Source organism: Zalophus californianus, chromosome 13 (genome assembly GCF_009762305.2).
Source record: "Zalophus californianus isolate mZalCal1 chromosome 13, mZalCal1.pri.v2, whole genome shotgun sequence".
NCBI classification, from domain to species: Eukaryota; Metazoa; Chordata; class Mammalia; order Carnivora; family Otariidae; genus Zalophus; species Zalophus californianus.
In genome coordinates, this window is record NC_045607.1 from 20,763,292 (window position 1) to 20,783,094 (window position 19,803).

Sequence of the window (19,803 nt, forward strand, 5' to 3'; positions counted from 1 at the left end):
CGCTTAGTCTAACCAGCTTCTTTAGAGCGCACACATTTTTTTTTAATTTTTTATTGTTATGTTAATCACCATATATTACATAATTTGTTTTGGTGTACTGTTCCATGATTCATTGTTTGTTCATAACACCCAGTGCTCCATGCAGAATGTGCCCTCCTCAATACCCATCACCAGGCTAAACCATCCCCCCACCCTCCTCCCCTCCAGAAACCTCAGTTTGTTTTTCAGAGTCCATCATCTCTCCTGGTTCGTCTCCCCCTCTGACTTACTCCCCTTCATTCTTCCTCTCCTGCTATCTTCTTTTTCTTTTTTCTTAAAATATGTTGCGTTATTTGTTTCAGAAGTACAGATCTGTGATTCAACAGTCTTACACAATTCACAGGAGCGCACACATTTTTTTAAAAGCCCTCACCACATGTATTACCACTGTATCAAACCAGAGAGGTTGCTGATCACCCATGGAAGTGCTCATGTCAGCAGTGCCCCAGGGGAGGGAGCCTTAGCTGATCAGGATGTATAACTGGGTACGTGAGGCTCCAGCAACAAGAATGTGCTAGAGAAACCTCACCCCCCTCGTGCCACGGAGCAGCCTTCCAATTTGCTGCTTCGGTGGGGAGGTTGCACTGGTCAGTACTGAAGGGGTCACCTACTTTGTTACAGTTCTCACTGCAAATTAAAAAGTGGTTTTGATGTATTTTTGCTGCCGCCCTCAGGGAGAGAAGGTGCCTTGCAGTCCACGTGGCAGCTAGTTGTTTTTCTCACAGCGGGCGGCACCCAGTCGGGACTCGGTGTGTGAATGTGAGAACGACTCCCAGCGAGGCTAGGCTGTGGGGTGTCTGCCTCAGGGCACAGTGTTTCAGGGCTGGCTACCCTGAGCACGGAGTTGTCTTCCTAGCAGATGGACAGACTCCGGCCTTGGACCGCCCTACGGCCAGCACTACCAGCTGCATTTGCCCCCTCAGCTCCTGCAGTGGCTACAAGGGTGGCATGTGCTTGCTGTTTGAGCAGAAACACAAGAATGGTCACAGATTGTTTAAAAATAATATTTATTAAAACGCCTATTTCTTTTTTAATTCCCAAAGCTTAAGACCGTCTTTCATCTAGCCCGTGAGGTACTTGAGCATAGACAGTCCAGTATCCAGCCGTGATGTTCCCTCCCTGGGTCTCGTGTTTGCTTCTCTGTCAAGTGAACCATCTGAAGAGTCCCATCTAACTCTACGGGTAATGCTTTGGTTTGACTGCTTACTGCGTCCTCAGTCGGCACTCCCCGTGGCTTACCCAGTATTTTCAGTGAATGAACCGTGTCTCCCCACCAGATGAGATGGGTGAGCAGTAGGTAAGAACTAGAGAATACGAAATACTGGATATCCAACAATTCTCTGTTCTGCATAAAAGGAGGAGCAGGATAAAAGGGAGCACTGGGGTCCTGAAAAGCACCCCAGGCCCCTCTAGACTGCCTTCCTCTGCAGGCAGTGCTGTCTGATGGGAGCAGCTCACCATCCAGAGGATAGGTCAGGGGCCTTGAGAGCAGTCCCGCCCCTCGGCCTTGAATCTGCCATCATGCCCCACAAGAAAGAGAAACAGTTCCCAGCAGACGCAGCTATCCAGCAGGAATCCGATGAAGTCATTTTGCTAAAAATTCTGTATTCATGTGCAAAATTGCGAACCAGGGGTCCACTGGGAAAAATGAAAAATCTTAGTTTGTCACCGTGATCCACAGAACAGACCATCTTTATGTGTCCCAGAGGCAGAAAGGTGAGAAAAAGGAGCCACCTTGGTCTCCGTCCCTCAAAGACAGAAGAGGTCGGGAACTCTGAAGGTGCTCCTCTCTATAAGGCACAAATCACGAGGGCAGAAGGTATGCAGCTTTCGTGCTCTTTGTCACCCAGAACCCATCTCCCCGTCTTGAAGATCTTTGGAAATTCTTAATTTTGAGTCAGAGATAAGTCATCATGGGCTCAACAACCCTGCCCCCAGGTTCTGGTCTCTCCATTCTCCCTCAGGTCACAGCAGCTTTACTAAGGCACAAAAAGCTCATGTCCAGGCCCAGTGCAGGCTGGCTGAGGACAGAGGTAGCTGCAGGGCCCTCTGAACTCCAGGCAGCAAGTGCTGGCTTCAGCAGGACGTCTCCAGGAGCTGGGAGTGAGGGGAGCCAAACAGCCATCAGAAGAAACAGGAGACACGGGCTGGAAGTTCAATGTCTGCAAGAGGGGGCCCCAGGTCTCTCCAGCCCCCAGTGCCTGCATAGCCCTCACCAGCTAAACCATGCTGAGAAGCGGGTAGGCTAGATAGTAGCCAACAGCAGAGCCGAGGATCACGCCAAAGAAGATCCACGTGTTATACGACATGACAGCCAGCATCATGAAGTAGCCTATGACCACCTGAATGACATGGATTAGAGACTGGCCAAAGTGACAGAAAAACCACCTAGATGAAAAGGAGAGTCAAGTTAATGGTGGTAATGAGCTGGTGTCATGAATTAGAGCAGCTGAGTTACAGGACCAGCTTATTTATAATTTGTGTGCTTGACCCAGAAGAGATTTCTTTCTAAAGAGATATATGAGAAACCATTGATAGGGGACAGGGCCTGTATAAGGAGCCTTGGGCAATCATGTCTCTACTATATTCAGCTCTGAGCTTCCTGGCATCCAAGGCAAAAAGGGAAAATGAGATATGTATTCTGTCATGTCTGATAAAGGATAATACAAAATCATCAGTAAGGCACGTATGTTTTTCTTTCTGAATCTGCTGTGGGAGGCAGTATTACAATGGAAAGATCAGCTCCTAGCTCTGCCACTTACTGTGGCTTAGCACAAATATCTTAACCTCTCTGAACTTAAATTTCCTCATCAGTAAAGGAGGAATAAGGATACCTCCCTTGCAGGCTGGTTGTGAACAGCAGAAACACCCGCGTAAGGAGCAGGCAGGCTCGGGAAGCACAGCTGGAGCTGGAGAGAGGGCAGATGTGGGACCCCATGCGGCTGCCTTACCAGACTGGGGTGGGAGGGAGGGAAGAGGGAGCGCCCCTGCCAAGATTGGTCCACTGCTGACAAGCAATCCTTACTATTTGTGTAGGGACAGCTGCAGATTCCATCCTGGGTTTGGAAGCCTTAGTGACCTAGGAAAGGCTGCTGAGATTTGGAGGAGGACTGGGTGGACACCCCTGTTGCGGGACTGAGGCCTGCATCAGAGTTCTGAAGATCTGAGCCTCCCGAGTGGCTGTTCGTAGGGCTCTGGCCTAGGCACCAGGAGACCTGGGCTCTAGCTCACCTCACTACTTACTCACTGTAAGCACTTTGGCAAGTCCTGGTCCTTCCTTGGGCCTCAGTTTGCTTTCTGTGAAGTGGGGCCAATGCCCTCTGGGCCCCGCCTCTCTCTCAGGGTCAATGTGAGCACGTTGCCCTTCCCCACACACTGTGCCTGTTACCTGAGGCGGGTTCTGCTGACCGAAGGTGAGTCTGAGCTGGAAGAATCCTGGTCTGTCTCCTCAGTGAGCTGGCTGGTGGGGATGGACATGCCCACTGTGGCCTGGTAGAGCAGCTTGGCTTTGCCAACCTTGATGCTTTCATACAACACGGCCAGGAGCAGGACCACCAGCACTGAAAGGGCCATGCCTGTCAAACAAAGCTGAGTTGCAGAGACCTGGCCAAGTAAGCACTGATCCCCTTCTGGCAGCTTCCCTCAGGACCCGGGAAGGTGGCAGCAGAGCGCCTCCACCAGTCCCTCTGAATCCATTCCATCTCCCTCTCTCTTCTTCCCCACCCTCCTTGGGCTCAGAACGTCACTGTCTCTTTCCCTTTCCGGCTCTTGGGATGGATGGCCTATTTTGGGGTATGGCTTTGAGATCAGGAAGAGAAACCAGGTCTGGAAGAGCCAGGGGCCGAGGCTGAAGAGGTCACACACCACTGCCCCCAGCGGCTCCCCCCGACCCAGGCGGCACAAGTCTCTGTCATGACTTCTTGTTAAGGAAAGGGCATGTACAGCAAGGTCCTGAGTAGGAGTATGTATAGGCAAAGTCTGGAAGGAGGGAGATCCTGCAAAGGAGTCATAATTACCTCAGCAGACTAGGATATAAAAGATTTTTATTTTCTTCTCACCTAATTTTCCAAAGTTTCTACTGTGTATATGCTTTTATAATAGTGGAAAACACCACTAAGTTATTGTACAGAAAACATGAAGTGCTTAGGAGAGCTGCTGTAAAATTAGCAGCTAATTGCTACTTCTGTTTTACAAGACAAGGAGGGCTACTAAATGGGCCAGCTATAGTTATTTTATTGGGCTCCCAGGAGGAAATCATCTACAAAAGATAGAAGGTGATATTTTAAAATATAAAATGACATGTAATTACATGCACGTGGTATGAATTCAACTAGGACCAAAGGACATACAGTGAAAGGTAAGTCTTCTTCCCAGCCCAGTCCCTAAAACCCCAGTCCTCTCCCCAGAACCTTTTCCTATACAGCTCTCCAGGGATACCCTGTGCCTGTGGGCCTCGACCTGTGCATGTTCTTCCGCATCTGACGTCATCCAAGTACACCTCGTAGAGGTTCCCCTCCGTTCACACAGATCTGCCTTATTTCTGAGGCTTCACAGTATCTGTGATACAGTCTGTTGTCCAAGGATGGCCACCCATCCCACATGTTCTTCTTAGAGTGTCAATACCCCTGCCATCAAGTGGTGGAGTCCATGTCCCCTCCCCTTTAGGGTGAGAAGACCTTTGTGACTTCCTCACCGCGCAAGGTGCAAGTGAGGCTCTGTGACTTCCAAGGCTAGGTCTTAAAAATCCCGTGTACTTCCACCTTGTTCTCTTGACACACTCACTCCTGGAACCCAGCTGCCCTGCCACAGGGGAAGCCCGGGCCACAGGAGACGCCACACGTAGTTATTCAGCTGGTAACTCCCGCCCCCCGCCCCCCACCCCCGTGACAACCAGCAGCAGCCAGGAGACACAAGCGTGGGGAAGCCTTCAGGAGGACTCCAGTTCCAGCCACTGTCTGATTGCACCTGCATGAGAGGCTGTGAGTGGGGACTGCTTAGCTGAGCCCAGTCAACTCGGAACCTCGAGAAGGAATACTACAATGACTGGGCTTACGGGGGTGGTAGGGGGTGGTAACCCGCTGTAGGGATGACCGAGCTTTATTTCATCAGCATCTGCAGGGCTGGGCACTTGGGCCATTTTTCCGTCCACTTTTAAGATAGTTATTTAAGTTGAAAAAGAACTATATCATGAATTTGGGCCCAGCTCTGCCTTTTCAAGTCAAAGCAACACCATTCTCTTGCAAACTGGTGTCTCATTTGAGGTCTAGCCGGTAGCAGCTGTTCTGGGCTTCTGAGCTGGTGCTGTATATGGCAGGAGGTAGGTGCTAGGAGGCCACAAGAGGCCTCGATCTAGTTCTGGCTCACTACTTACCCTCTATGTGACCCTCTTCCCCTCTTTGGGCTTCAGTTCCTTCTCGTGTCATAGAGGCAAAAACTGTATACTGGCCTCTCTCTGGGCCTTGTGACGATCAGTGAGATATGGAGCCTTTTGTGATGTGAAAGGCAGTGCTTGGAATTATAAATGCATAGTTCCTGCTCAGTGTTTATGTAAGAGGAGTCAGGCTCACTTAAATGTCCCCAGAGTCCAACAGTGAAGGGAACCCAGGCTCTCCACTTCCCAGAGCTACAAGGCTTTCCAAGCTATAAGCCTAGGCTTCCCAATTCTTACCTGCAGGACTGTGGACACTCCAGAAATCAAACAGAAGTACCACCTCATTGGAGAAGATGAAATGCATCTGAAAGAGAAGGGAATTTGCATTTCAGGGGGCTTAAGGCAGTAAAAGTCATGGTCCCTAATGCTCTCCAGCAGCCACCCCTAAAGGCCTAGAGGAACGAGGTCACTGGTCTTAAGTGCTGGAAGGGCCACTAGTGGTCATCAGGACCAACTGAGGCCAGACAGCGTAGGGACTTACCCAAGGTCCCACAGTGGGTCAGCAGCAGAGCTATAATTGAGCTGGCCCTATTCGAGATGGACGTGAGGTATAGGGGGTACCACACAGGTCAGTGTTCTCAGGTCATGCTGAGATGTCCCCTCTGTGCCCTCCAAACCCAATGGGGAAGGACTAGACTGAGAACTGACTGTCTCTCTTTCCCCGGGGTCCTAGTCATTCTGCCCTGGCCATGTGTATCATGGAGGGGCCAGGGGCAGCTGTCTCCACTCTACTCCACATCTGTGCGCTCACTCATTAAACATTTGCTGACCCCCTTCTGTGCCCAGCATTCTGGACAAAGGTTAACGTCTCTGCCCTTGATGAGCTCCCAGCCTTACAGAAAGAACAAAGGTAGATGCACTGACCGTGCCGCACCCATCTGAATGCCCTTCTCAAAGAGCGCCTTGCCCGGCCTGTGTTTGGGGTGGCATCAATGGCTTTTTGTGCATTATCTCATTTCACAACCGTCTTCTATGTGACAGGGACAATTAGGCCCATCACAGAGAAAGGAAAACTGGGGAAACTAGGCTCAGAAGGGTCATTTGCTGAAGGTCACAGAGCTAGTAAGTTGGCAAAGCCGGGTCGAGCTGGATGCCAAAGCGCTGTGCATTCCAGGATACCATGCTACCTCTTGCTCACCAAGGAAAGACAAGAAGAGGAAGAGAGCCGGGTAGCAATCCTCAATACCCACACCAGGCTTAATGACTGTGTTTGGCAAGATTAAAGCCGGAGGGATCAACGTTAGTTCACCGTCTCAGGGAAAGGAAGGTCTCCTCCCATCACTGGGTAAGTAGAACCTTGGTCAGCAGCAGCAACTCTTCTCCAGCTAAGGAGATCCTGGGCGAGCGGGATCGGGTGATAGAAGCCTTTGCCTTCTAAGACAGGTATTAGAATCCCCAAGTGTCAGAGCTAGAGTGTCCTTAGGAATTTTTTTTTATTGTGATATAATTGACATATAACTTTATATTAATTTCGAGTATACAACAGGATTCGATATTTGTATATATTGTGAAATGATCACCAGTTAAGACTGGTTAATATCCATTACCACACAAAGTCACAAAGTTTTTTCTTGTGATGAGAACTTTTAAGACCTACTCTCTCAGCAACTCTCAAACATACAATACAGTAGTATTAACTATAGTCACCAGGGCAGCACATCCCCAGGACACATTAGTTTTCTCAGAGGCTTTTGGTCCCCTGGCTTTCAGCTTTTTTCTTTTTCTTTTTTTCCTTGGCCAGGGATCACCAGCAAATAAAATCTTCCTTGTAACTCCACCATATAAAACCAGGGCTCTGAGTGAAGAGGGGAGAGCAGTCCAAACTCCGCTGGAACTCAGTGTGAAAAACACTGGTCTAGTCCAACTTGGCCCCTCTCTAACCCCATCTCATTCCCAGATGGGGAAAATGAGTCCCAACAGGAGAGGGATTTGCCCAAGATCTCATAAGAAAATGGAAACCTACGCAGTCATTTAAAAATCATGTGGAAGAATTCTAAAATAAAAATAGATTCTTACTCCCCCAATGTGGGGGGGGGGGTGTACTTGTTTAACGTAAAAGCTGAAACAGTACCAAAAAGAAAGCAGAAATCATTTTGAGTCCTACTATCCAGAAACATCCCTTGTTAAGATTTCAAAAAGCCTTTTTTTTTTTTTTAACATATAATGTATTATTTGTTTCAGAGGTACAGGTCTGATGGACAGGGGAAAGCAAGCACAAATCATCCTGTGAAACTCCGTTGACACTGGAGTTATGCTCATTCAGCTTCAGCAGAAGCCTCGAGCACCATCTCTGCAGTGGGGAAGGTGGCGGGTGTTGCACCATGCCCCTTCTCTGAGTTCACCTAATAAAGCAGTTGGCATGACTGGAATGTCCCCAACGGCTAGTTAATCAGAGAAGTTCCCTAACTGGCTTCCTTCTGTCATCCTTGGGCCTGGGCCAGCTGTCTCGGGGACCTCAAAACAGCTTCTGCTGTAGACTTGAACACCCACAAAGCAATCCAAGTAATTCAGCTGAGAAACACTGACTTTGGTTTTGCTAGGGGTGCAGATGCTGGAGATAGAGAGACAGATGAGACAAGTCCTCGGCCCTCGAGGAGTTAACCGTTTGCTGGGGGGAGAGGGAAGGGAACATTACAACAGGGTGAATGTGGTGAGTGAGAAGGAGGCACAGGGAAGGAAGCCCCCGGGGAGACACCTAACCCGGCCAGGAAGGCAGATGGCTAGGACATCTTCCCAAGCAGGAGGATCAGGAGGTGGCCAGAGGAAGACGGACAGTCTAGTATGTTCCAAGCTGGAAGCGCCCAGACAGTAGTTCTACCTGACCGGGGAGCGAGGAGTCCAGGAAGGATAAAGGCTCACCTACCCTTGCCTTTTTGCTGGAGAAAAAGATTCAAATCAGCACACCCTGACTTGGGGTGCCCTTTTCAATGAAAGGGCCCTGTGGTCAGATACGTAAGAGGCAGCGCCCTACTCTTGTTTCCTCACTTAGGCAGAATCTCAGCCTCCAGCCCCTGAGTCTACCTTATCCTCGCCTTCTTCAGGGCCCCACCCTGGGCAGGGAGGGGCTGCGGTGAAGAAGAGAGCAATCGGGGACTTGTTTTCTTCTTTATGTTCGAATCTAAGGTTACTTACACTTTGAGAAGAGCTCTCTCATTTATAAACCCAAGAGTTCTGGCGGAGGTTAAGGGCCCTGTCCTGCAATGCCTGGCTCAGGAACTTCTCACAAGCTCTTCCCATCTGTTTCCCCTTTTAGAGGGCTAGCAGCAGGTGGGGGTGGCCGTTTGACTAAATGACCAGTATTGGCTTCCTGTATCTTAAATTCTATGATATTCACGGAATGAAGAAAATTATGATTTCTTCAAAGACCAAAGAGTCTTGCAAGCTATCATTCTCTCCACCCAGATGAATTCTGCCTAAAAAACCAGTTTCTCTGAAATGCTACTTCCTACCCAAATGTAGGGAGGATGGAAAGCAGCTGGACCTGGGGTGCTCTTCCCCGCCCTCCCCCCCCCCGAGATTCAGACCACCAGCTCGCCAGGACAGGGAGCCGGCCCTCGGTGTGTGAAGTGCACGGGGACTTCCCTCCTGATGGGGGCCTCTCGGAATCTCCCCCAAGTCCCTGCGCCCGGGGCAGGGGACCTCCGGTCAAGACTGTCTTCACCCACCGCGCCCCCGCTGCTCTTCGGGCCGGACTAACTCCCAGCAGGAGGCACGAATAAGAGAAAACCCCACAGCTAAGCCACCGCCGGCTCCGCCTCCCGCGTCCCCTCAACCCTGCTCCCGTCCACCCTCTCCGCGTGGCCGCTGACGGTGGCGCCGGGACTACCGCTGCCAGTCGCTCGGGACTCCTCGCTCCGAGGCCGTCTCGCCGCCGCCGCCGCCGCCGCCGCCGCCGCCGCCGCAGCAATCGCGATCCGGGCCGCGAGGTCACATGGTCGGGGCGAGGCGGGCGCGCGGGCGCCCGGGAGTTGTAGTCCCCGCGTGTGGCCTCAGGCGGCCTGTGGCGCACCCACCCCTACCCAGCCAGCGGCGCGCCAGCCCGAGTCGCAAGCACAGCGCGGGCGACCACCTGCGCTCCGTTTGGCCCCTTACCTTGTTTTGCACTTGACTTGTTTTTGCAACTATCATTACAGTTTGTTGCTCTTCTAACAAACCCAGCGAAGATTAACATGTTGAGTGAAAAATTGTCAAGTCCATTCTATGGACAAATAGCAATAAATTAGGAGTAAATTAAATTATGCCCCCGGGCTTTAGTGTAGCCATTCTTTTTCTATCTTTCCCAGTCTGATAAGCAAAAAGCAACACACAGTTTTAATTTTAACTTGTATTTCTTTGATTGCGAGGGTGGTAAACTTTTTTCTTACTGGTATCTTGGTTAGTGTGTTGTCTCTCCATTTCACCCATCCAGTTTTGGTGGCTGGAGGGGGAGACTTTTCTGGTGGATGAGTGACCTTTAACAGTATTTCATTTTTAAATATACTTAGGAACACTTTACCAGTCCCCCTGTGGGAAAGGGGAATCCTCAGGGAAACCTTACCAGAAACAGTAGTAGGGGACTTGAGCCTGGAGTATGACCTCAGTTCAAATCCTGAGTCAGCCAAGTACTGGCGATGGGACCTCAGGCAAATGGTTTTACGTTTCTGAGCCTCAGTTTCCTAGCCAATCAAATGAAAATAACAGAATCTATGTCATAGGGGTATTGTGAGGCTTAAATGAAGACCCGTATGTTAAATTTTCAGCACTGCACCTGGCAGTGGGACCTTGTTCAATAAATGATGGGCCTTGTCATCACCAGCACAAATGCCTCTGGACCGGAAACAGATTGCAAAAGGTCAAGACACTTGCTTAGGGTCACACAGCTTCTAAGAGCTTCAATCTGAAGGATAGTGGGGGTTAGAGGGAAGTCAGGGATGGGGGCAGCCTCGGGGAGAGAATATGGGACCGAGACCATGACGAGGTCTGGGAGGGAGGCCTGTGGTGGGGGAGGCACTAGCCCATGGAGGAGGCAATTGGGAGAAGGGCTTATGGATATTCTTGAAGCATCTGGGCCCCAAGAGCTTGGGAGGGATTTGGTGATTTAGGTGGAATCATCTGGGGAAGTAGTAATAAGACTTGACCTTCACACAAGCAGGCTCTCATGCACCCGCTTACCCCCCATCTCCATCCCCCTATAGAAGGATTGATAACACAGCTTTATTCATTTGACTGTTTTTGTTGGCTTTGTCACAATCTGATGAACTTCACACTTAGTTCTAACTTCCTCATGTGTGTTATGCTTATCACACTTTAGTCCTGAAGTTCTAAAGTGCCCCTTTTCTTTCCGAGGCACCAGAGACTTCCCTCCTCTGGCCCCCAGGCAGAGAATTTGGTGCCAACCACAGAATCCCAGCTCACAAGATCACACCAGAGTGGGCCAAGCCTCAGTCCATGGCAAGATTCTTTCCAGGTTCTGTGTTTTGACAATCCCCTCCTCCTGAGAAACAACAAAGAGCCCACGCTTTTCTTTCCAGCACACACCTAGAGCCCCTAGACAGAATCCTCAGTCAGGAAAGACCGTGCTGCCTTGGGGGTCACAGAGATCTGCAAGGGGCCCTTTAACTTGGGCCCTCAGGTCAGCCGTGGTCAGTTGGTAGAGGGGAAGTCTAACCGGTCATTTCTCCTTCCAACACTCAATAGAGGAACTTGAAGTCTCATAAAAAAACCTGCATGCGTAAAATGTTATTCCTGCAGAATATCTGACCTTGGTGTGCAGATAAGGCTGTGTGACCCCAAGAATGCCACCATCTCTCTCTGGGCCCCACCGAGGGGTGGAATGGATGACCTCTAACTGACCCTTCACATGCTGATGATCTGCGGTTATAAATGAGCTTGAGGTTGGAAGCCTCACTTTATGGCTAGGATTTTTTATTTTCTCCAGTAGGCTCCACACCCAACGTAGGGCTCAAACTCACAGCCCCGAGGTCAAGCAATGCATGCTGTAGCGACTGAGCCAGCCCGGCACCCCAATAGCTAGGGCTTTTGTTTGTTTTCCGTGTTGCTCCATTCAGCTAGCCTCCTCTGTTCTCTCACGAACCTTCTGTTATTTTATGTTTATGCTGTGAGCAGCATTACATACCTGCTGTGTGGGACACGGGGAGAGTCCACACATTCAAGGCTGGTCAGTGTGTGTGTGTGTGTGTGTGTGTGTGTGTGTGTGTGTGTATTTATGTAGTGGACTTTGTGTTGGTGAGACTGGAGAAAGCAGGATCCAGGCCATGCACAAGCTGAAGGCCATGTTTAAAGTCAGGAATTTATTCAGAGACAAAGGAGACCCAGCAAAGGGTTTTGCACTTATGCTTTTCTCCCTGCATTTCCCCCTTGTCACTCTCTTGGTGAGGCCTGCCCTGACCACCCTATTTAAAACTGCCATCCCTCTCGCATTCCCTTTCCTGCTTGCTCTGCTCTATGTCCCCATAGTCATTTTCACCTTGTGACATGCTATTTAATTTGCTTATTCCTTATTCCTTTCTCTCCACTCAAAAAGATCCAGGGGAACAGGGATTTCTGTATTTTTGTTCAGGAAGGCAGCCCCGGTTCCTAAAATAGTTCATGTCACAAAGCAGACTGTTAATAAATATTTATTGAATGAATGAATCCCAACAGGTTCATGGTTTGTGCTTCATTACTTCAGAGGAAGGAAGTGGTAGAAACCCAAGCAGCCTGTGAGACATGACAGTTTTGTTTCTCATGAGAGTTTGGGCGGCTTTGGGGGCAGCTTTTGGCAGAAGTGAGAAAATAATTTATGGAGAAGTGCAAGCAAAAGCAGGGCTGCCCTCCCCGCACCCACTGAATCCCTCCACCTAGAAGAGGGAGTGAGAACTGAAGGCCCAGAGCAAGGGGCCTCTGGGTCCGCTTTTGGCAGACCCAACAAGAACGGCAGCTCGGTGGGGCTCAGCTGGTCATACCGAGGTACAGAAGTGCCTCCACCGTCAGGACAGGCCTGGAGGGAGGGAGGAATGGGGGGTGACAGATAATGGGTATGGGGTTCCTTTTGAGTGGTAAAAACACTCTGAAAATGGATAGTGGTGGTGGTTGCACAACTCTGTGACTATACTAAAATTTTATACCTTATAAGGATTATGTCTCAAGAAAGTTGTTATTTTTTTTGAAAGATTTATTTATTTATTTGAGAGAGTGAGAGAGCAGGGGGAGAGAATCCTCAAGCGGGGCTCAATCCCACGACCCTGAGATCATGACCTGAGCTGAAGGCAGACGCCTAATCGACTGAGCCACCCAGACGCCCCTGTTATTTATTTTTTTTAAGGCAGTGTTATATATTAGGTCTCTCACTTTCAGGGCTCTGAGATACTAAATATAAAAAACAAAACAACCCTGAAGGATCTGAGGCCACCATGTTGTGAGGAAGCCCAGGCCACATGGAGAGGCTACACATAAATGCTCTGGTTGGTGGCCCCCTGATCTCGCAGCTGTCAGCCGGCATCCCATGAGTGAAGCCGCCTTGGAGCTCCAGCCCAGTCAAGCCTTCAGATGACTATGGCTTCAGCAGACCCCTTAGTGAAATTGCATGAGGGACTCCAAGCAAGAACTGTCCAGCCAAGTTCTGTCCTACAAGATCTTGGACAAAATAAAATGGTGGTTTTAAATTTGGGGGATAATCTGTTAAGTATTAATAGAGAACAGGGACACCTAATAATCCAGCTGATTTCTTCTTCATCTCTTGGATTCAGTTAGTGGAGGTGAGGTGAAACCAGGGGTGGGGAGTGTCCTTAACATTTGCTTTCTCTGAAAGTTTTTTTTTTTTAAAGTAACCATTTATTTATGAAGGTGTCTTGCCACCACACAGGCTTTGAGACAGCTCACAGGCAGTCGAGAAAAGACAGAAAATAAGTGAGAGAAAAATTCACCATGATCAGGGGAAAAAAGCAATAAAGTTCCCCAGAAGAGCCCACAAGGGGAGTGACATTAGCACTGAGCACATAGAGAGAATGCTCACCACTTGGCAGCTGTGACAGGGTTGTGGTGTAGGCTTCCAGGCCCTGCCCGGGGCCTCTCCAGCAAGGACTCTAGGGGTGCATCAGGGAACATGCGAGGAGAAGTCACACGTGGGCAGTTATGCCCTGTCTTCAACCCTGGGGCTCTGCCCCTTTTGGAGGTTGTGAACTTTGACTCTGGGCCTGGTTGTTCTGAAGACTGTTGGTCCGAGCCCAGGTTCCTCCCTGCCTGAGACATGTCTGCTCGGGCTCTGTCACCACTAGGACTCTGAGATTTTTCTTTGCTCCCAAACTTGACCCTGCTCATCCTGGGTCATTGAGCACGCAGGGGGCAGCTCCTGGGGGTTCCTGTAGCCTGCTTCCAGGTTCTCAGGGAGCCAGCACTAGGCTGACTCTCTTTCTCCCTGCTGGGGCATTTCTCATGCTGCATCCCCAGGGCTCTGCTCCCCCACATTCCAGTAGAGATCCCCAAGGAATGCAGGGTGCACTTCAGTGCCTCTCCATTCATCCCTTTCTGGTGGATCTAAAGCTGCTGGGATGAAGGAGGGCATGGGCCAGCCAGCCTACCACAAAGGGTAGATTCGTTTCCTAGGGCTGCTATTAAAAATTACCACAAATTTGGTTGCTTAAAACAACACACATTGATTCTCTCACAGTTGGGAGTCAGAAGTCTGAAACTAGTTTCACTGGGATGAAATTAAGGTATCACTCCTTCCCAAGCGTCTAGGGGAGAGTCATTTCCTTGTCCTTCCCAGCCTCTAGTGCTCTTGCGTCCCTTGCCTTGGAGGAACCTTCCTTCATCTTCAAAGGCTGGAGGGTTGCAACTTCAAATCTCTCTTCAAATCTCACCTTGCCTTCACTCTTCTGTGTCCAGTCTCCTGCTTACCTCTAAAGGACAGTTTGCAATTACATTTAGGGTCCATCCAGACAATCCAGGGTAATCTCCCCATCGCAAGATCCTTGATTCAATACGGTATGCAAGTCTCCTTTGCCAGATAAGCTAACATTCACAGGGGCCAGGAATTACGACCTGGATATTTTTTAGGGCCATTATTCAGCCTATCGTAGGCAACATCAACATTTATAACTCTCCTGCTGTCTAGAAGGGCCTTTAGCCAACCCAGAGCAAGCAACAGGACGACGGACAGACGAGAAAGAAAAGACTGGTATGTTTGGGCATCATTGGGAAGGGCAGTTCTGTGCTGACCCCTTCATTCTCAAAGCCAGGGTCGAGGAGGGGAACACTGCCAAGAATTCTCAGGCACAGGCTCCTTGCTCTGCTCGACTTCACAGGGACTCTGACCTGAGTCGTCCTGACAGCCTCCTCCCATGCCTGCCGTGAGGCTGTCCATTCCAGCTGCCCAGGACTCCCAGGCCTGGGACCTCTGCCTCCTGCAGGAAGCTATGGGCTTTGAGAACTTTCCATCAGAGCTGCATGGAGCTTGGAGGACCAGCCCCTCAGACTGTCCTACAAGTGTAGGATCCAAAGGTATAAAAAATAGAGCTGTCTACATCCCACTCAGTAGAAGACAGCAGATTCACAAAATGCTTTTTTTAAAAAATTGTGGCAAAATAGACAACATAAAATTTGCCACTTTAACCATTTTTCAGTGTTAAGCACTTTCACGTTGTTATGCAACCTATCTCCAGAACTTTCCATCTTGCAAAACTGAAACTCTACCTTTTAAACAACAGCTTCCTGTTCCTCCCTGCCTCCCCACCCCCCCACCCCGCCACCCACCTTCAGCTCCGGGGAACCACCATTGTACTTGCTGTTTCTATGAGTTTGATTACTCCTGATACATCATATAAGTAGAATCACACAATATCTGTCTTTTTGTGACTGGCTTATTTCACTTGGCATAATGTTCTCAAGGTTCATCCATGTTGGAGCGCATGTCAGGATTTCCTTCCATTTTAAGGCTAAATAACATTCCATTGTATGTATGTACCACATTTTGTTTATCTATTCATCTTGTCCATGGACTTGGGTTGTTTCCACCTCTTGGCTATTGTGAACAATGCTGCTTTGAATGTGGCTATACACACACAAATGCTTTCTAAAAGATTTTATTTATTTTGACAGCGAGAGAGAGCACAAGCAGGGGGAGTGGGAGAGGGAGAAGCAGACTCCTTGATGAACAGGAAGCCCGATGCGGGACTTGATCCCAAGACCCTAGGATCATGACTTGATCCAAAGGCAGACACTTAACTGACTGAGCCACCCAGCTACCCACAAAAGCTTTTTCAAAAGTGAATGCTTTATCAAGAGACTTGACCCTGCACTGTCAGTTCTTACGGAAAGAGTCAACTAACCCCATCTCTCTTTCCCTGTGGAGGGCCCGTGCTGGGTGCAGCATCCTGAATGCGTCCCTGAAAATCTCAACTTAGCTCCTTGGATGTGGCTGGAGTTTGAGGCACGCAGGGCCAGAGACGCTGCAGACCCGGGACCCGGAGCAGCTCGGTGGCAGTGAATAATAGCTCTTCAAGTCTGCAATAAAAAATGGCCTCCAATGGGGCGCCTGGGTGGCTCAGTCGTTAAGCGTCTGCCTTCGGCTCAGGTCATTATCCTAGGGTCCTGGAATCGAGCCCCGCATCGGGCTCCCTGCTCAGCGGGAAGCCTGCTTCTCCCTCTCCCACTCCCCCTGCTTGTGCTCTCTCTCTCTCGCTGTGTCTCTCTCTGTCAAATAAATAAATAAAATCTTAAAAAATATTTTAAAAATGGCCTCCAATAAAACTACATTGCAAAAAATGGGAAAGAAACAAAATGGAAAGAGTAAAAATGTAGAAGAGGCAGAGCCTGAAGAATTTGTGGTGGTAAAAGTACTGGACCGACGTGTAGTGAATGGGAAGGTGGAGTATTTCCTGAAGTGGAAGGGATTTACAGATGCTGACAATACTTGGGAACCTGAAGAAAATTTAGATTGTCCAGAGTTAATTGAAGCATTTCTTAATTCTCAAAAAGCTGGTAAAGAAAAAGATGGTACAAAAAGAAAATCTTTATCTGACAGTGAATCTGATGATAGCAACTCAAAGAAGAAAAGAGATGCTGCTGATAAACCAAGAGGCTTTGCCAGAGGCCTTGATCCTGAACGAATAATTGGTGCCACGGACAGCAGTGGAGAATTAATGTTTCTCATGAAGTGGAAAGATTCAGATGAGGCAGACTTGGTGCTGGCAAAAGAAGCAAATATGAAGTGTCCTCAGATTGTAATTGCTTTTTATGAAGAGAGACTAACTTGGCATTCTTGTCCAGAAGATGAAGCTCAATAATTGTTTGCATTGCTTTATATATATTTATATATATGACATGTGTATCATATATATAAATATATATAAATATCTGGGTCTTTGTTTTTTGATTTATTAGTGTGAAGAAATAACATTCTAATGAAAATCAAGTTTGATATGTTTGTTTTGAAGTAGTATTGGGTGAGTTGTTGGGTTTTTTTGCATCTATAGCACTGGTTACTTTGAACAAATAAAAGCTTTCTGTAGTTGCTTCCTTTAGCAGAAAAAAATATTTGAGACCATGGCATATTATCCCCCTGCATTAGAGAACACATTTTCTAAATGTTGGGGGAAATCTTCATAGTCGTTACTCAGTCAGAATTTGTGTTTAACTCCTATATGCCTAAGGACCATTCTGGATTTTTTATTTATTTAGGGGGTTTTTGTGTGTATACTTAAAATAAATACATAAATGGTTTTTGTTTTTGTTTTTTAATTTTTTATTGTTATGTTAATCACCATATATTACATAATTTGTTTTGGTGTACTGTTCCATGATTCATTGTTTGTTTGGTTTTTGTTTTTTTAACATTCACCAAAACAAAAACAGCATTTATAACCATGGATAAGCCCGTGTTTCCGGGATGCTAGCATTTTCAGCAACTTAAGAAATAAATCACTTAAAGTTAAACTGAAGTTTTTCCTAAACGCTTAACCTTTCAAATTTTTAAATTGGACAATTTAAAAGCAGCCATATCAGAATCCATATCCATATCTACAGTCATATAAATGCAAGTTCATTTGCAAGATCCCTGAAAGGAAAATTTTATCACCACCAACAACCTCCCCACCCAAATGACAAAACTAGACAAGTCCTGGTGTGTTTTAATTAGGTAAGCAAAACTTAGTTAAATGGACATTTAAAAGTTCCTTCTAGTGAACCATTCCTTTTCAAAAGAAGCTGAAATCTCTGTGCTGTATTGACTAAAAGGTCATGATTCATGGAATGTCTAAGACTTTGTTCATGGAAACCTAATCATAATCAGATGGTTAGAGATGTTGGCAATTTAGCACCTGCCAGAATAAATGGGTGGACAGACTTTTATAATCCAAATTCTTAACCTGCATGTATTTTCTTTACCCCAACTCGTTCCTGACATGTAGGCTCAGTCTTCTCAGTATTTGAGTTACTGGTTCAGCAGAAACCAGGGAAAACAATAACTTTGTAGTCAGAATGTTATCCAACTGTATATTGTTTACTTTATTGTAAATACTGGTAAACAGTGGTCAATAAATAGTTTCATATTCAAAAAAGAAAATCTCAACTTAATCCTGACTGCACATTATTTCCTAATCTTAAGGGAAGATTAGGCAAAGCAAGCTTTCAGCGTGTTACAGAAATTTTCCTCTACAGCCAGTTTTCTCCCCTTGGTAAAAAAAGGAAAAAAAAAAAAGAAAGAAAAACCTGATTTTCATCCCCAGTAACCTTAAAACAAGTCAGACAGCAACATCTTGTTAATCTCCACTTGTTTATCTACTATGTATATTTGGGCCCTTAATGGATTGTCAATCAAATGATCACTTGATACTGGAGGAAGGACCCAACTGGAAAAACCATCCGCATTTGTTTACCTTATCTCTGGTAGTATAATAAAGTATTCATTTGAAACAGATGAAATTCCTGACATCGAATCACTTTTAACTGCCTAGATTGCAGTTTCACACAAGTCAACCAATAATGGAGCCAATTGCTTGTATCCGGTGGGGAAGGGAGCCAGACAAACCTTTTGGCTTTGACTCCGTTGCCTTGGGAGAGACCAAACTGGTTCTGTTCTGATAGAGTAAAAGTTGTTTTTTTGCCTGGGGGAAGAGGGTGGGGGGTAGGAGTAGGAGGTACTGCGTTAAGCATCTGCCTTTGGCTCAGGTCATGATTCTAGGGTCCTGGAATAGAGCCCTGAATCAGGCTCCCTGCTTGGCGGGAGGCCTGCTTCTCCCTCTCCCACTCCCCCTGACTGTGTTCCCTCTCTCGCTGTCTCTCTCTCTGTCAAATAAATGAATAAAATCTTTAAAAAAAAGTCCAGCTCTGGTCCCAGTCTGAGGCACCAGTGGTTAAATTATGCATACCCAGCAGCAAATGTCTTTGAGGAGTGCCTGGGTGGCTCAGTCAGTTAAGCATCTGACTCTTGATTTCAGCTCAGGTCATGATCTCAGAGTCATGAGATCCAGCCCCACGTCTGTTTGGCAGGGAGTCTGCTTGCAATTCTCTCTCCCTCCCTCTGCCCCTCCCCACCTCATGCACACACTCTCTCTAAAATAAATAAATAAATCTAAAAAAGAAAACAGGAAATGTCTTTGAGACATAGCTCTATCTCTTCGGTTCTCTCTGGATAGGGAAGGTGAGACCCCAGTAGCGCATCAGCGTCCCAGGAGGAACCCCTTCATACTACATCCGTCTGAGCAGCCTGCATCCTAAGAGGCAACATGCTCAGACTTCAACTCTGCAGCTGCTGATCAGGGCTTAGGAGGATGGACAACTAATGCCATTTCTATCTTCCTTTGGTTGATATTCCCCACATACAAACTCTTCTTTTTTTAAGGGATTAACATTAAGGAATGCTTAATTTAGCCAAACAAAAAATGTATATAAATTTGGCAGTAAATAGTTGAAGCCCCCAGTGACTCAGAGGCAAATCCAAGGAATCAGATAAGCAGGTGATACTTTATTCCCTCAACAAAGACACCTTGCCCGGTTTGGGCCTCAGACATTGCAGACAAAGAACCACATGGAGATTTGTAAGTCAGGGAGGGTTTTTTTTTGTTTTGTTTTGTTTTTTTTTTTTTTTTGCTGTGAGTACTCAGAGGTCCGGGGTGCTCTGTCCCAAACATGCCCTCATTGCGGATGAGGGGTCACCTGTATGTGGATGGGGAGTGGACGTGTGTATGGAGAGTGTGTGGGTAACTGTGCATGTGTGTTTGGAGGATTTGTGATTCTGTGCTTGTGAGTCAGAATGAGGGGGCGAGTGTGAGTTTGCGCGAGCTAGCATGTGAGCTGAGATGCGCGTCAGTGCTGGAGTGGTGTATGCCTGTGTGGGGACACGGGTGTAGGTCTAT

At 47.7% G+C, this 19,803-nt stretch overlaps 2 protein-coding genes across 4 annotated transcripts; one reads left to right on the forward strand and one right to left on the reverse strand.

The window, feature by feature from the left end:
* Positions 1 to 293: 293 nt before the first annotated feature.
* SLC31A2 (solute carrier family 31 member 2) lies at positions 294 to 9,395 on the reverse strand. Of its 3 annotated transcripts, none has more exons than XM_027616845.2 (4): positions 9,297 to 9,395; positions 5,708 to 5,774; positions 3,428 to 3,614; positions 294 to 2,427 (listed from the first exon to the last, which is right to left on the reverse strand). In XM_027616845.2, the coding sequence occupies exons 2-4, from the start codon at positions 5,772 to 5,774 to the stop codon at positions 2,259 to 2,261; spliced, it is 423 nt and encodes a 140-aa protein (XP_027472646.1). In that variant the 5' UTR covers positions 9,297 to 9,395; the 3' UTR covers positions 294 to 2,258. The 3 variants fall into 3 exon arrangements, with proteins under 3 accessions (XP_027472646.1, XP_027472647.1, XP_027472648.1); XM_027616846.2 differs by lacking the exon at positions 9,297 to 9,395 and adding an exon at positions 8,603 to 9,273; XM_027616847.2 differs by lacking the exon at positions 9,297 to 9,395 and adding an exon at positions 8,334 to 8,561.
* Positions 9,396 to 15,906: 6,511 nt separating this feature from the next.
* On the forward strand, positions 15,907 to 16,734 carry LOC113934938 (chromobox protein homolog 3-like). The gene is made up of 2 exons (XM_035723771.1): positions 15,907 to 15,964; positions 16,182 to 16,734. Exon 2 carries the CDS (start codon positions 16,183 to 16,185, stop codon positions 16,732 to 16,734), a length of 552 nt encoding a protein of 183 aa, XP_035579664.1. The 5' UTR covers positions 15,907 to 15,964; position 16,182.
* Positions 16,735 to 19,803: the final 3,069 nt, after the last annotated feature.